Source organism: Melospiza melodia, chromosome 2 (genome assembly GCF_035770615.1).
Source record: "Melospiza melodia melodia isolate bMelMel2 chromosome 2, bMelMel2.pri, whole genome shotgun sequence".
Taxonomy (NCBI): Eukaryota; Metazoa; Chordata; class Aves; order Passeriformes; family Passerellidae; genus Melospiza; species Melospiza melodia.
The window spans coordinates 143,876,337-143,891,692 of NC_086195.1; the positions used below are offsets into that span (position 1 = coordinate 143,876,337).

The window sequence follows — 15,356 nt, forward strand, 5'->3', positions numbered from 1 at the left end:
GGGAGGGGGATTATTTCAGGCTCCTAATTCACATCACCTCGCCAGTCCAACTTTGAAATGAGCCCTTGCTGGATGGTGCCACCCAGGGAAGCACAGTGGCCTTGGTGGAGCAGTGCAGGTACAGCTGAGAGCATCGTGGGGCTGGGATGGGGACCTGTCCTGCCCTTGTGTCCTGCCATTGTCCCTGCCTCGCCCAGCGCTGTCACTGAGTGGTGCCAGCCCTGCCTGTGACTGAGGCACCAGCAGAATGCAACAGGGTCCCCAGGAGACACAAAAGGGAAGGGTGAAACTTCTCTGGCTGAGCAGGAGTGCAAAGAAAGCCAGGAAAGCAGGGAGGCTGTTCCACTGGGAAAGGAGATTGGCAAAATGAGGGTTTTCTGTTCTCTTCAAGATGGAGCCACAGGCCCTAGACGGTCACCTGGGCACAATTCATTTGGAAGGAGCTCTCTGCTCTTGACTTTGTGTCTGGCTGTACAGGTGCCACGTGCCACTTCAACAGCATTTGCAGGAAAGCTGTTTCTGTCCTGCTGCTATCTGCTATTAACAGCCCAGCCATTTAAATTGCCTCACGCTATCATATTGCTGTTTGCTTCTACTCCAGCTGAATACAAAACCAAATCAGCATGTGAGAACCAGGAACTGAAGCTCCACTGTCAGGAATCCAAGTTCCTGATCATCTACTCGGCCACCTATGGCAGATGGGCACACGAGGAGAGCGTCTGCTCAACCCAGGCGGAGCACTCACCCCCCTTTGGTATGTCTGGGCACCACCGAGGGATTCTGCAGGCAGGAGCACAGGGAGCAGGAACACAGGGGGGAGAAACTGCAGCTGCAGGAGCAATGGTGTTCTGAAAGCATCTGTGATGGAAAAGTGAGAGAGATTGCTTCTGAAACTCAAACAAATGGTCCTGTATGAAGGAGGAACATAGGATGAGAAATGCAGCAAAGTAATGAACTTTCATATAGTTAATCAGTTCTTCATATGATTGGCATCAAGAACTAGTTCCCTTGCCTGTCTTGAATTTAGGTGACAAATAATAAATATCAGCTGTTGGTCTCTCTTCTTCCTCCAGCTTCTGACAGTGACCAGGTGACCTGAGTGTCAGGATTCTGTGTGCTACTGCTCCTTGTTCTCTGATCCCTGTTTGTGCCAGATGTTCCCTGCATTGGCTGCAGACTGCACAGAGGGTCCCTGGGGCAGGGCCATTGCTTTGGATGCTGTTGGATGAGCAGAGCCCAAGGCTGTGGTGGCACACTGGGGAGTTAAATGTCCCTGGGACTTCTCCCTGGCACCCAGTCAGGAATGTCCTGTGTACCTAGGACTAACTGAATAACAGGTTCAGTGGTGACAGCAAGGGCACAAAGGTAACTTTTCACACCATGAGAAGGCCAGCAGATGAGTGTGCTGTTCCAACCCCTTGGTACCACACGGGGAAGGGCTTGCATGACTGACACCAGCCCTGTGCAAAGGCTTAACATTGCTCATTAGAAACATGTTTTACATGCCTATGACAAGCATCTCTGAACATCTAAAGATCAATAATTCATCTTAAGAGCCCTTTGTCTGCAAGCCAATGTTTCTATTTAGTTACATAGATGCTATTAGAAATTTATTGGCTGAAAATCACAATCTGTTCTTAGACAAGAACCTATTTAATATTGCCAGGTCTGTGATTCACACCAGCTCTCTTGGGCCCTTACACAGACTTAGCTGTGCCTGTCTGTCCTGTGGAGAACATTTCAGCAGGTCTCTGGCAGGCCCCACAGCCCTCATGACAGTGGCATTAACAGGTGACACAAGGCAGGGCAGAGCCTCTCTGATCAGGACAGGCTGCCACCACACTCATGTCTTGCACTTCACTGAACTCTCAAAATCCCTCCCTTGCCTCTAATGCCAACACTCACAGTCCACAGATCAGAATTCTGCAAACCTTTCCTAAGGATAAAATTTCCCAGGATAAAGAATCTGCAGGAGCAGCAAGCTGTGCTGTGGCCCCTGTGCAGGAGCAGCTGTGCAGCAGCACCCTGGCTGGCACTGGTTCTGAGCTATGGAAAGCAGCCTAGGACAGCAGGAGAGAGCATAAAGCCTGAGACAAACACAAAGCAGGTCTACAGAAGGTAGATCCTTGTACAGATTTCCTACTGCTTAATGGAAGTGCTTGGCCTCTTCCTGTGTGGTACCAGGGACTTTCTGCAGGAATTCTGTGGAATTTCCAAGAGCCCCTGTGTGGGGTGGGAGTTCACATTCAGTTATCACAGAAATTTGGCACTTAGGAGCCAGACCCATCTGGGTCCAGAGATCTCTCTCGAGCCTGAATCTTATTTCTGTGGTTGTGTAAGCACCTACAGATGTGAGTGGGTGCATGAGTAGATTCCTGCAATGACTGTGTACCTTTCTCTCAGAGAAAACAATGGTAATTTCAATGTAATGACTTGGGACAGCTCTTCCCTCCTGAACCAGAACCCATGCACACATTTATGTTTGCACCAAAAGCTGAAGAGCTCCAACACATATCCATTATTGCTTCTGCTCACATTAGTGCAACTCAGCCCAAGTGCAGCACTCAGGCCATTCCAGTTCTTTCACTGCTTCACAGAGAAACTGTGAGGTGACTCTTGTAGCACTGTGCAGAAGAGAAGTTACCCACAGGTCCCAGGCAGGCCCAGAAAGTCTCTGGTGAGCTCCAAAGGTTTGCATTTCTCCATACCTGACAGGGTCCTGCCAGGTGTGCTGGGTATGGGATGCTCCTCGAGATGGTGGCTGCCTGCTGGTGTGTGTGTGATAGCAGGGACAGACCGACAGCAGCTTTGGGCTGGGACAGACAGACAGCAGCTTTGGGCTGGCACAGACAGACAGCAGCTTTGGGCTGGGACAGACAGACAGCAGCTTTGGGCTGGGACAGACAGCAGCTTTGGGCTGGCACAGATGGATTCTCAAGCATTGCTGTTCTGTGAACCACCTTTAAATCAGGTGGCAGATTTTCAGAGCTTTGCCTCAAAGGGAGCCCAGGAAAACATTTCTTTGGCATAAAGGCTCTTCTCCATACAGGAAATAAACTATATAAATCCCTCTCTGCTGCAGGAGGGATCTGTGTGCCCTTGGGCACTTGTAGGACCCTGAGCCTCCCCCTCCACCTTTAGCATGAGTATCTGCTCACGCAGCTGGTTCTCTGAGCCAGTTTGATGGTAAAAGCCAGCTTCTGCAGCTGTCCCAGTGCCTGGCACTGTTAAACCTGCACAGAATCTCCAGCCAGCAACTTTCCTGTTTTACCAAGACTATCAAAAACTTCACAAGAAAATTCTGGGTGTGGTTCTGGAGCAGATGGTTCTGCCTAGAGGAATCCATTGTGCCCAGCCCCAAAGCAGGAAACTATAGCAGTTTGTTCCTGTGAGTATTGCTGCCTTTTCTGACCCATTATCTCTTTTATATTTGTACTAACATGTGCAGCAGGAAACAGAAAATTTATTGGTCAGAAAAAGTTAAAGAATTGTGCCAGAACAGGTTACCATAGAGAGCACCAGGAAGATTCAGGTCAACAAACACCTCTCAAATAATAAATTACTCTTGTTAATACATGAAAATACTTGAAAGAAGGCTTGGTAGTGGGTTGTCTCCAGGTTCAGCTTGCAAGCCAGAACACTGCAACATCCTGCCCAGAGATTCCCTGGATGCACACTGGCTGGTCAGATGTGTGTTCCCTCAAGCACCACGGCCAGCAGAGCCCTGAGGTACAGCCCTGTCACATTCTCATTGCTCTTTCCAGTGCTGCCCTCGCTTTTACCCAGCCCCACTTCTGGAAGGTGAATTCAAACTCTGCTCACAGCTTGCACTGTGCCGAGGCAAACCCTGGGGCTGGGCTTGGCCTAGTCTCCTCTTTATTCCCAGGGGAATTCAGGGAAGAACAAGGGCTGAGAAAGTCAAGCAAAGGGGGGTTTTGAGAGTCCTGTAGGTTCCTTCCAATCCAGCTAGGTGTCATTTTTTTAATGGAACAGGATTCTGTGATGCTGTGATTATTTTTGTTTGTTTGCTTGCTTGGATATTGTAGCCAATTCAAAGGGCCTCTTATCCACTGACTGATTGAAAAGCTTTTGGTTTTTGTCTCTTAGTAAGAGCTGTATCTTTGCCTGGTGTGAGCCTGTGCCCTGGGAAGCTCTCTTGAGAGCAGAAGGAGCAGCAGTGAAGGTAAAAGCAGCTTTAGGCAGATCTGGAAATGTTTCCACACTGCCCTGGCACTTTGGGCATGGGAGACAGGAACCAAATGAATTTTGTGGATGCAAAAGCAAGGATAAAACAGGTCAATTTTGCTTGCACCACAAAACCCCTTTAAGTCAGCTCGCTCTAGGTGCAGACATCAGCTATGAAAAGGCCCTTGCCTGTGTCAGCCTGAGCAAACTGAGAAGATAAATTGGTGCTTCGGGCCCCAAGAGGTGCCAGTAGGAGCCATTGCACCCCTCTGCCCCAGTGAATGTTGTCAAGACAAAAATCCCTTAAAAGAAGAGGTTTGCAGTGCAGCAGCAGGATGAGGAGTGATTATTTGAAGGCAGGAGGAGACCAGCCACCATTTTTAGAGTCCAAATAACTTTGCACTGAGATGAACAGGGAGGATCAGATTTTGCTGGTGGAAGTTGCTTGGAGCACACTGAGACATACATCCCTTTAACCAGCAATGATTTCTTTACCAACAGGGTTCTTTACCAGGGGTTCTTGGGTCTATTTTTGTGAAAGGTTTGGAAAGGTACACTTGGCCCTCAAGTCCAGGAGGAGCCAGGAGCTCGTGTCTCTGCAGGAGCAGGGAGTGGGGTTCCTGCTGCCAGGAAATGGGGATCAGCCACACTTGGCCCTTGGTGGGACGGACCCCCACCCTGCACACCCATCTGCAAGGAGGACAGACACACCACGTTGGGGTTTTTTTGTACAAAAGTGCTGCTGCTCACATTGTGAGCATTGTTTCTGCTGCAATCAGCAGTTCCATGGCCCTTTTCTAATGCACAGGCAGGACCCTGTGTCCATGCTTTTGCATAAATTACCATCTTATTTCAGCAGCTTTCTTTAGGAGCCTGTAGCCTCAGCTTGCTCCAAACTCCACAGTTTTCCCTTCTCAGTTCATGTCCCCACAGCTGGTATCTGGGCTCCACAAAGCACAAGCCATCGTGATTTGGAGGTGTGAAATCTTGGCTTGCAGTTGATTTTAAAAGGGAGCTCCTTATTCTTCTGTGTGTGGGCACAGTAAGTGAGGAGCAGTTGGGGATGAAAGCAGCTGGAAGCGTTTGGAGAGGCTGAGACAGGCACAAGATGCTCCAGCACCTGCAGGTTTTGTGTGGCAGGAAAGGGAGGGAAAGCTCCTCCTGTCTGAATTGAGAGCAGTTTTAAGAAAGCAGAAGACAAATTACTCCTCATTAAAGCCTGTGTGATTTATGGCATGTCATTTGCATGCCAAAACTTACCAAAACAAAGCTAATTAGGGAGCTGAAAGAGCCTTTCCTGCAGAAACAAGGCTTTCTGCTCCAACTGTTAAATAGCTGCAGTCAGACTGGACACTTTATTAGTGCATTAAGAACCTTTCCTGACACCCGTGTCCCGGTGCCATCCACGCCAGTGTCTGGTACAAAGGATCCACCACAGCCTTGGTGTGTGACAGGCAGCTCTGGGAGAGAGGCATGGAGAGTGGAGAGCGTTCCCAGGCACACACTGCTGCCTTGTGCACCACCAGCCTTGGAGCACTCTGGGAATGTGCCTCTCCAGAGGCAGCTTATTGAAAACCTACGTACCAGTCTGACAGGCCCCAGGTTATCTGTGTACATCAGAAAGCACCTGGTCAGGAAGAAGCCACGTGGTGTATTTATGTTCATCTCCCAGTCCATGGTTTCTCTGGGGCCATTCCATGGGATTCCTTCACTCCAAACACAGCCTGACCTCTCCTCGTTCAGTCACTGCAATAAGGTGTCTGACCAGGAGGAGGGTAACTTATCCAAGATAATCCCATCATAGAACTGCTGGGAAGGCAGCAAGGCCACATGTAAACCAGACAGGATTTTTTACTAAATCACTAAAACCCGAAACCTTTTCACAATGCAAGAAGTTTTAAATAAGTTTTTTAAGTTATAACACTTTCCAGGTAACGTGTGTCCTGTCCTGCAGAAGAAGCAGCCCCGGTTTGCATTTACTCACCTGTGACACCAGGCAAGCCTTGGGGGATCTCCCAAGCTGGCCTGCCAAGAACTGCAGGCTGTAATGATAAATATAAATCCAACATGGATAGAGATGATAAGAGGCTATTCAGTCCCACAGAAACATGAGCAAAGGCAAAATGAAAAATACAGCTGCCATATCACTGAATATGTAGAAAACCATCAGCACAGCATCCTCCTGGCTTTATAAGGCACCAAGAGTAAATCCCAGGGCAGGGAATTCTATAGAAAACATAATTCAGTTTGCCAGTTTTCTTTTGTGCTCCCAGTCTATTAATTTATTAATCAATTGACAACTCTTCTGATACTCTCCAGTTGGTTTTGTACTTGCCAAAGTAAGCCTAAAACATCCATCCAATTATATCCTTACTCATCTGGAATTGCCAGGGAGGGAAACTAAAACTGCTGAATTTAGTTAATCAGAACTACTCACTGCTTTAGGTCAGCCCTTCCCTGCCTTCCCAGCACTCTCTTGGGACACACAGCTATTGGGATTTCAGGCCTCTGCAAAGTCAAAGAGCTCTGTCCTAAAATCCATGTCCAAAGCACCCCACGAGCCCTTGCCAGACAGATCAGCCCAGTGTCTCTGATGGCTCTGCCCAGGTATAGGACTGATTTAGTACTGGTGTCAGGGAGTTTACTCCAAAAATCACAAATATGCTCCGTTTTCAAATATTAAATGTCAAGAACTCGGTCTCAAACCTTCTCTTCTGTTCACACAGATTCAGGGAACCTTTGGCGTATCTCTGCAAACAGTGTTTGTCCTTCCTCCAGAGGCACAAGGGAGCTTCTGCAGTTGCAGGTGTCAGGAGGCCATCCTTGACTGTAGGGACTGCTTTAATCCCCAGGAATGACAGTCCAGGCCTTTAGAGCCCCTGGCCTCAGAAGCTTGGAGTGAAACATATCTGCCACACACAGAAAGCTGCACTGTGTGGGGTGGTGCAAAAAGATTTAGAGAAGTATTACTGTCTCCAAACTTGTCCTTTCTGCAGCCTTTCTGTTCAGAAACCAAAGCTACAGGGTGTTTTTTGCTGTGTGGCTTGGAGTTCAGCTCATGTGGATACAGAGAACTTAATCACATTTAGAGATGTTCTTTTTTTGTAAAGCAGAGTGTGACTCACACACTTTCCCACTCAAATAATTTCAGCTCCAGTGCAAAACCCATTATTGGAAGGCACATGTTTCCCTGGTTAAATATTGAGCACATTTTGACCTCTTCATAGTAAACCAAAAGCTACTTTTTAATATCCTGAACTTCCCTGTAACCTGAGCTGTTGCAACACAAAAACTGATCTCACCTGACTTGAACTGAACTTGGATATCCAGTTGAGTCATCTCAGTAACCCAGGGCTGACTTGGAAACAGCATTTCACCTCTACATGTGAGATGGCATAGATGGAGAGCTACAGGGATGTGCTCATTTTTTCCAACACATCCTGAATGGAACATTGAGACCTTACATTGGGCACCTGTTTGGAGCTTGATGAGACTCTTTCTGCACCCTTAGTATGCACCTGTAAGGCAACAAGGGAGAGTTACCTCGCTGCAAGCTCACATTTGTATTGTAGCTGACTTCCTTGCATTGACAGATCTTAATGTTTAACCCTGAATTCCTGCTAAGGCCAAGGTACAAATCTGCACTTGATCTCAGGTGTACCTCTAGTCCTGTATCCAGCAGCTCTCATTCCAGGTAACTCCAGGGTGATGTATATTTATTGTGTGTGTTTTTCTTTCAGACTGTTTGTCTTACACAGCACTGGAAGTGTTATCCAAAAGGTGCTATGGGAAGCAGAGATGCAAAGTCATTGTCACCAGCCGGGATTTTGGGAGCCCGTGCCTGCCTGGAGTGACAAAATCCCTGAACGTCAGCTATGCATGTGGTAAATGCACAATTGTTTCCAGGGCCTCATTCCTGCTTGCAGAGACACACACATGTCCACATGTGGGCACTGAGCCTTCCAAATACCCATTTCCCTTAAACACAGGAGGTTTGGGACACAGCCACACAAAATATGTGTACAAGCCCCTGGGCACAGTAGCACCTCACAAAGGCTCTGGCATTAAGGGGTTTTTGCTATAAAAATGCAACCGACCATAAATATCAACAGGGTAGTTCAATATTTTTGAGAAATACTATCAAGATAAGAGTTTGTTCCACAGAGCTCACCTGCAACAGAGCTAGAAAAAACAAACTGGCATTGCCTGGCCTCAGTGCAGGTAAAACAGCCTAGCATAATTGAGGCACTGTGTACAAGCCAGTCCTGAAACCTGACTCATCTGAGTACAGCTTCTCCCTCACAGAGGGGTTTCCTTGCTCATGGAGAGGGAAGCGAGGGTTTATGAAAAGGGTTGAGGCTGTACATTGCTTGCAGGACTGAAAAGTACTTCAGCTCACTCCTCAAACAAAAGGGAAGTTTTCCATATGGTTAGGTATAGATTAATATAATTTCCTAAGAGGCAAGCAGAATTCCCTAAAACACTCCAATAGGAGCAGCTCCACAGGTACATCCTGCAGAGTCCTGTGGCTGTGAGCACTGCTCACATCCCCAGTGAGCAGTGCTCAAAGGGCACAGGTTACCTGAGACATGCTTTAAGAACAGCACTGTGAGATTGATGGCCAGATCACCTCTGCCTGAAGATCAGAGCAAAATGAGCCCAGGGAGATTTTCAGTGTCCCCAGGAATTGGTTTGTCAGCTGTGAAAGGTGGTGCAGTAATTCACCTTCCTATGATTGGAGAGATCTGGGAATCTGCCATTGCACCAATACATTATGTTATTGTGCAGCTGCCCTTATGAACGAGCTAATGGAATTCTGTTTAATTAGCACGAGCATAATCACAAAAAGTCATTCCTCTTTGCATGTCTGTGTACCAGACCAGCAGAGTGAGTTTGTTTGTGAGTTTGTTGGCACTGGAATTATGCATTCTGTTATTTAGAGATGTGGCTTTGCAGAAACACGTGGGTAACAAATAGTGTTCTTTTGTGCTGCTGGCACATTTGGAAGAGTTTTCCTTCTGCCAAATCTTACTGGGCTGTGCAGTGTGAAGCATTAGCCAATGATCTGCAGATTTGATTATTTTACAGATTATCTAGTGAACACAGGAAGAATATTCCAGAATGGCAGTTTCCATTCATTCTCCTCACTAGAGGATGCCTGCTAATCTGATGCTTCCCAAGATAATGCAAATAGATCTGCCCCTGTAGTGACAGGAACTCAGCAGAGCAGAGCAGTTTTGTTCTCAGGGCTGTACCACACTTCAGAGTATTCCTAGCATGGTCAGGAGGTGTGAAGAAACCCCACACTGCCCACCCAGTGTCAGCAGCTGTTTAGGGGGAGTGTGTCTGGCTGCTTTATTACCCTGGCACTTCACTCCTGACAGTAAAACATGACAGCAGCTGGGAGGTGCTGCTTTATTGAAGTGTCAGTGCCCCCAGTGCGCTGCTCAGCATCATCTCCTCCTGTCTGTGCCAGGTGGGAGCTCCTGGCTCTGGCTGAGCCTGCATTCAGGATCAGGGAACCCTCTCTCAGGAAACAGCCCCGTGGTGTGGATCAGGGAATGCTCTCTCAGGAAACAAGGCTCCCTCAGCCCCTGGTGTGGATCAGGGAACCCTCTCTCAGGAAACAGCCCCGTTGTATGGATCAGGGAATGCTCTCTCAGGACACAAGGCTCCCTCAGCCCCATGGTGTTTGGCACTCCCACTCTGGCACATGCCAGAGTCCCTTTGTGGGCTGCCTTTAGCAGGAGGTGACTGACTCCTGTCTGCCAAAGCAGTGCTGGCACAAGTTGGAATACAGATGTGATTATCTTAATAAACATTCCTGTCCTGGTCCCAGCTGTTCTGTTCAGTGACCTGATGTAGCCTATAGCAGTCAAATCCTTGCATCTGAAAGGCACCACAATGAACACAAGCAATGCAAGCAGCCAGGGGCTCTTTCTGTCCATGCCATTCTGAACTAAACATTCCCCTGCAATAAATATTTGAATGCACAGGGGAAAAGAGCAAGCAAAGCCCTGGGGAGCTCCCCTAGGAGAAGGAGCATCAGCACAGGTGAAGGAGCCCCAGGCCACAACAGGAGCTTTGCACTGGAGAAGGTGCCTCCTCCCAGATTTGTTCACCACACAGGCATGGTCCTCAGAACCGCCAGGGCTGCAAATGCAGCCTGCAGGCTGGAAACAATCCTGCTCCTGTCTGCCCCCACACTAAGGAAAGTATTCTGCTGCTGGAAAACAGCTACAACTAGCACGAGGTACAGGACAAAACAGAAATGAGCTTATTTACCCCTGGATCTGTTGGCTCCACTGCAAACAGGAGCGAGGACTCCCAGAAGGATTCCTTCATCAGGAAAGGAAGCAGCTCTGACTTTGAGCCCACACAGAAAGTAAAGTTGTGCTCAGAAAGAAGTGCTATTTTTAGTTGTTTTCCAAGTGAAAACTATGCTAAGCTGCAAACCTCAGTCTCCTCTGTTCCATTTAACTCTCTCAACACTATTTCTTGGCAAATGTTTCTATGTGGGATAGAGGTGAGTGTCATACTTGAAATTTCTCCCTCTTTTACCCCCCTGTCAGTCTGAAAATCAATCAATCAGCGTTTCCCAATAGCACAGGAACAGGTGCCAAGGTCTGGGTGGCTGAAGGGGCCAGTCATCCATTACAGAACATGTGAATTCTCAATGCCTCTACAATGCACCTCCTTGTAGTTCTTTTAATTACTTGGAGAAGACTGGACACTTATCAAGGGAATAAAATAATGCAATGAGAAAGATGCAGCTCATTGATTCCCATCCTCCCCACCTTCCTCAGCAATTGTCCATCTCAGAGCTTTGCAAATGACATCACGCAAGACTTCAGCATTTATCTTAGAATGACAGTGAATTATCCTCATCCAAACCCAGTATCTAGATGCAACTCAGCATTGGCTGTAGCCCAGTTTGTGCTCAATTTAGAGGCCAGTTTTGTCTCCATGCACTGGCTGGCACACTCCTGAGGGGCTGAAGACAAGGGGCAGGGTGCCAGGCTGCATGGAGATGTTCCTGCAGCAGGCAGGGTGTGAATCCAGTCACAGCCCAGAGCTGCCCTGGCTGCACACAAACCACACAGTCATGGAAAAGAGCTCCAAGAGTGAGTTCAACGTTCAATTCCACTCTCAGAAACCCAGTTAACAAACCCAGGGTTAGCAGTGGGATTCATAATTAACTGGGGAGAGGGTTCTTAAAACTCACAGAACACAATTTACCTTTTGTCTCTGCAGTTCCCAAATTCATCCTGACAGCAGTCAACCCCCTGGTCCCTGATAACAAGTCTTCCATCAACCAGAACGATGGTAGGTACCAGCACAGACACAGGGTTGGGATGGAGCAGTGCAAACCCTGCTGAAAGAGCTGCTCTTCCCGTTGGAGAGCAGAGGACAGGCTGGGAGTGGGGTGTGAGCACAGGCCTGCAGGAAGAGTGACCTGCCCAGCCTGCCCAGAGCCAGCATGCTGGGGAGAGTAAAAGTGAAATTGCAGCTGTTTCAGGGTGGAGAGTCTTTTACAAGTTATGCCAACAACAGCTCTTCTCCAAGGCCACAAAGTTAAGGATGAGCCTGATGTGTGTCCCCAGTAACAGGAGCACGTGGCATGGTTAGGCTGGGAAGGCCACTGGAGAACTGTGAAGCTTCCTGAAGTAAAATTATTTCAGAAACCCCAGTGGGAATAGGCACAAGTCACTTGGCAATAGACTCTTTTAACTGAATTTGCCATTTTCTAGATGTTTGATATTTTCAATAATTTGTTATTTCTACTTTATTTAACTTACCAGCTGTTGTTTGGTCCAGTGTTCTGCAGCTCCCTGAGCACAGCACTGACCTGCCCGTGTTTTGGGTGGACTTGTTAGCTGGGAAGTTACTGGGTTTATAAAATATCAGTTTAGTAACTTCACTGAATTTGCTTTACCTCCTCGTGTCACAGGTGTCGACCTTGATCCAAGGGAATCGAGACTCCCAAAGAAAGATGGGACTGTTGTTAGCTCCAACTACTTGGCTACATTTGCATACATTAGAGGTAGGAAAATGAGGCTCACATTGTTTGGCCCACTGGATCATAGCATTGTGGGAAAAGGGGGGATCAACTCCAAAGGTTACAAGTAATCCCATCTTTATGGTAATGATATTACAGTATCATCACAGTCTTGTGGATGAGACAATCCCAGCATAGTTGATATTCAAGGAATATTCCTTGCCTTGAGGGATTCAAACTCTCTTAAAAATATCTTGGCTGCAGTTGCTAAGTTTTCAATGGGGACTGTTGGTTTTTCAGTACTTTTGAAAACCCAGCCCTGACCTGTGAGAGCACTGGAGACATCCATCTTTGGAAAGGCTGCGTTGCATACATACATGGATCATCAAGGAGTAACAAAAAAGAGCAACAAGCCATCCAAAGCCAGCCTTCTCTGCTGTGAGATGAAGCAGGTTCTGTGACTTAGCAACACTAAGTGCCAAGGAAGAAAAATGCTCCCTCCTCACCCGGCCTGGAGATGCTGCCGAGGCCCTGCAGAGCCCAGAGCCACTCTGCTCATGGCCCTGGTTGTTCTGACAGCATGGCTGGAAACACCAAACAAGGTGTGCAGAGTTCTGGCAGCTGGCTGAGAGCAGCACTGAGCTGCTCACAAAGGGCTGGGGCCATGCTGTTATTTGACAGTGCTAGAACCAGAATGGATTTTTGCCCAGCAGCTGGAGAGGCAGAGCTGGCAGGGTCAGGCTGTGTCAGGAGTTTGGGTGCCCTGTGCCCATGGAACACTGGGGAATGGCTGCTGGGGCAGTTTGCACAGTGATTAAGGCCTGGCTCTCTTGCCTGCAGATCACCCTGAAAGGCTCGCTCTGCTCTTTGTGTCCAGCGTTTGTGTGGGGCTGATCTTCACGCTGTGTGCCTTAGTGATCTGCGTGCTGTGTCCCGGGGACATCCGCAAACTGCACGGGAACAGGGATCAGCTGGTGCCACACAGTGCCAGAGCCCACAGGAGCACTGAACCACAGGAGGAGGAGGAGGAGGATTCCTCCCTTTCGGACACCCAGGGTGAGACAGACGGACTGTACAGACCTCCGTACTCAGGGTATAACTCAGCAGAGGCAGCGGAGCTGGCCGAAAGGATCGAGCGCAGAGAGCAGATCATACAGGAGATCTGGATGAACAGTGGCTTGGATATGACACCCCCTAGGAATATGAACACATTTTATATTAATGAACAATAAATGGCTTATTTTGGATGGCACTCTACCCCTTTTTAAAAAAACAAAATGTACCTTCTGTGAAGGAACATTCCTATCAGTGAATATAATTATTTGTAAAATAAAAAGAAATATATACAATAAAAAGAGGGTTTCATACCCTTGACTGTCAAGAAATCCTTCTGTGAAAAACACTCTACGGTTTTAACTAATGGTAGAGATTACTTTTTCACTGTAATTTACAGTTTCACTGTAACTGCCAAATGCATGTCCAGGAATATTAAAGAAGGTGGAAAATACTTAATCAGATGTGTTCAACCATCAGAACAGACCTGCCCAAGATGAGCTCCTGCTGCTGCCTGTGCTGGCCAATCTGTGAAGGACGAGCTCCAAAACGGCTGCTGCTCTCATGAAGGACTCTCAAAGTTACCACACGCCAAGAATACTTCACTTAAGGGAAACACTGGGTTCATTTTCCTGATCCTAAAGCAGGGTTAGAGCCAGCAATTCAACGCAGGTCATATTCTCAGGATTTGTTATCAGTTCACAATCTTCACTTGAAAATTGTTAGACTAGTCAGATTTGGTTTCAGTTAGAGAGAAAATTAAATCAGTAATGTGTCTAAGCTGAAACCAGAACAGTCTTCCTGTCTTAAAAATGTCTCCAATATTTTTACTGCAGCCCACAGGGAATTTACTGAACAAAAGGAGGAAAACTGTCACTTCCTACTGGTAGTACTTCATGGGTTCACTGTGCTTCTCCACTTAGATGCCGTGTGCCCAGGTAGACCGTGGTATGAAACCCTTGGAAAGAAAACAGTGACGTGGCTTGTCATTTCCTGCTGATACACAGTGAAATTAATCCTGGAAAAACTTTAAAGGGAGGAAGGGACCTTGCTCAGATGACTAAGGCACAATCCTGTGCTCAACTGGAAAAATCTCAGCAGCAAGCAGCATCCTATCAGCGGAAGGAAGAGAGGCTGAGGAGCTGGACGGAGGGCTGAGGTCACCAGAGCACTGGGAAACTGCAGGAGAGGCCAGCACAGCCCAAGAGCCTGGCTGCAATCCCACTGCTCTCCCCTTCAGCAGGAATTCATCACAGCCTGGGCTGTGCACAATATTGATCATCGGGTTTAGGTCAGGAGAAGCCCATGCCTTGGTCCTGAGGGTGAAGAAGGTAAATTTGCCTTTGGGGAGGGCCCTGGGCCAGATCTGGCTCCTTCCTTCTGACTCATGGGGCAGGTGCCACCCACTGCCAGTCAGATACAGAGGACTGATCTACATCCCAGCAATTCCTCCTGCTGACAAACCATGCTAGTGACAAAAACCTGATCATCTTTTCATGGAGTGGGCTGGGCTGAGGGCAGGGGCTCCCCAAAACTCTATCCTGGTTAAACTCTCTTTTGGAAAGCCTGGGGCCCACAGCCCAGCTGATCTTTTTCGGAAGTTATCTGGCTGGCAGTTAATGTTTATAGTCACTAAAATCTGTGCATTTTCTTCCCTCATTTTTTACTGGGAAGCCTCAGTGGGGTTTCAGCCCATAAGCAGACATCCTAACAAAAGCTGGGAGTTACCTTTCCTTCACTTTACTCAAGACAAGGTAAAGTCAGGATGCCACCTGGAGAACACCTGGTCCAGCCAAAGAGGGGACTCCACAACCTTTCTGGGCAGCCTGTGCCAGTGCTCAGCCACCCACACAGTGACAGAGTGTTCCTGAGGCTCAGAGGGACCCTCCTGTGTTCCAGTTTGTGTCCATTGCTTGGCTCCTGCCACTGGGCACACGGGTGCTTTCCCCACTCTGTTCATCCATTCCTCCATCCATCTGGTACCTGTCGTTGGGATTGCCAGCTCACACCTGGGTCTTCACTCCTGGTAACAAAACTGCAGTGGCAGCACATCAGCAGAAACCTAAGGTTAGTCCCTTCCTTGGGCCAAAACGTTTTGCTTTTCCCAGCTCCCAGTCCT

General features: G+C 48.0%; 1 protein-coding gene across 1 annotated transcript in view; it reads left to right on the plus strand.

Moving 5' to 3' along the window:
- The window catches only part of EVA1C (eva-1 homolog C), a 31,790-nt gene extending 18,099 nt beyond the window's left edge, over positions 1-13,691 (plus strand). The window contains exons 4-8 of the mRNA XM_063150281.1: positions 602-754; positions 7,926-8,069; positions 11,440-11,511; positions 12,137-12,229; positions 13,025-13,691. Coding sequence (XP_063006351.1) covers positions 602-754; positions 7,926-8,069; positions 11,440-11,511; positions 12,137-12,229; positions 13,025-13,416 — 854 coding nt within the window. The 3' untranslated portion in view covers positions 13,417-13,691. The remainder of the gene's footprint in view (positions 1-601; positions 755-7,925; positions 8,070-11,439; positions 11,512-12,136; positions 12,230-13,024) is intronic.
- Positions 13,692-15,356: the final 1,665 nt, after the last annotated feature.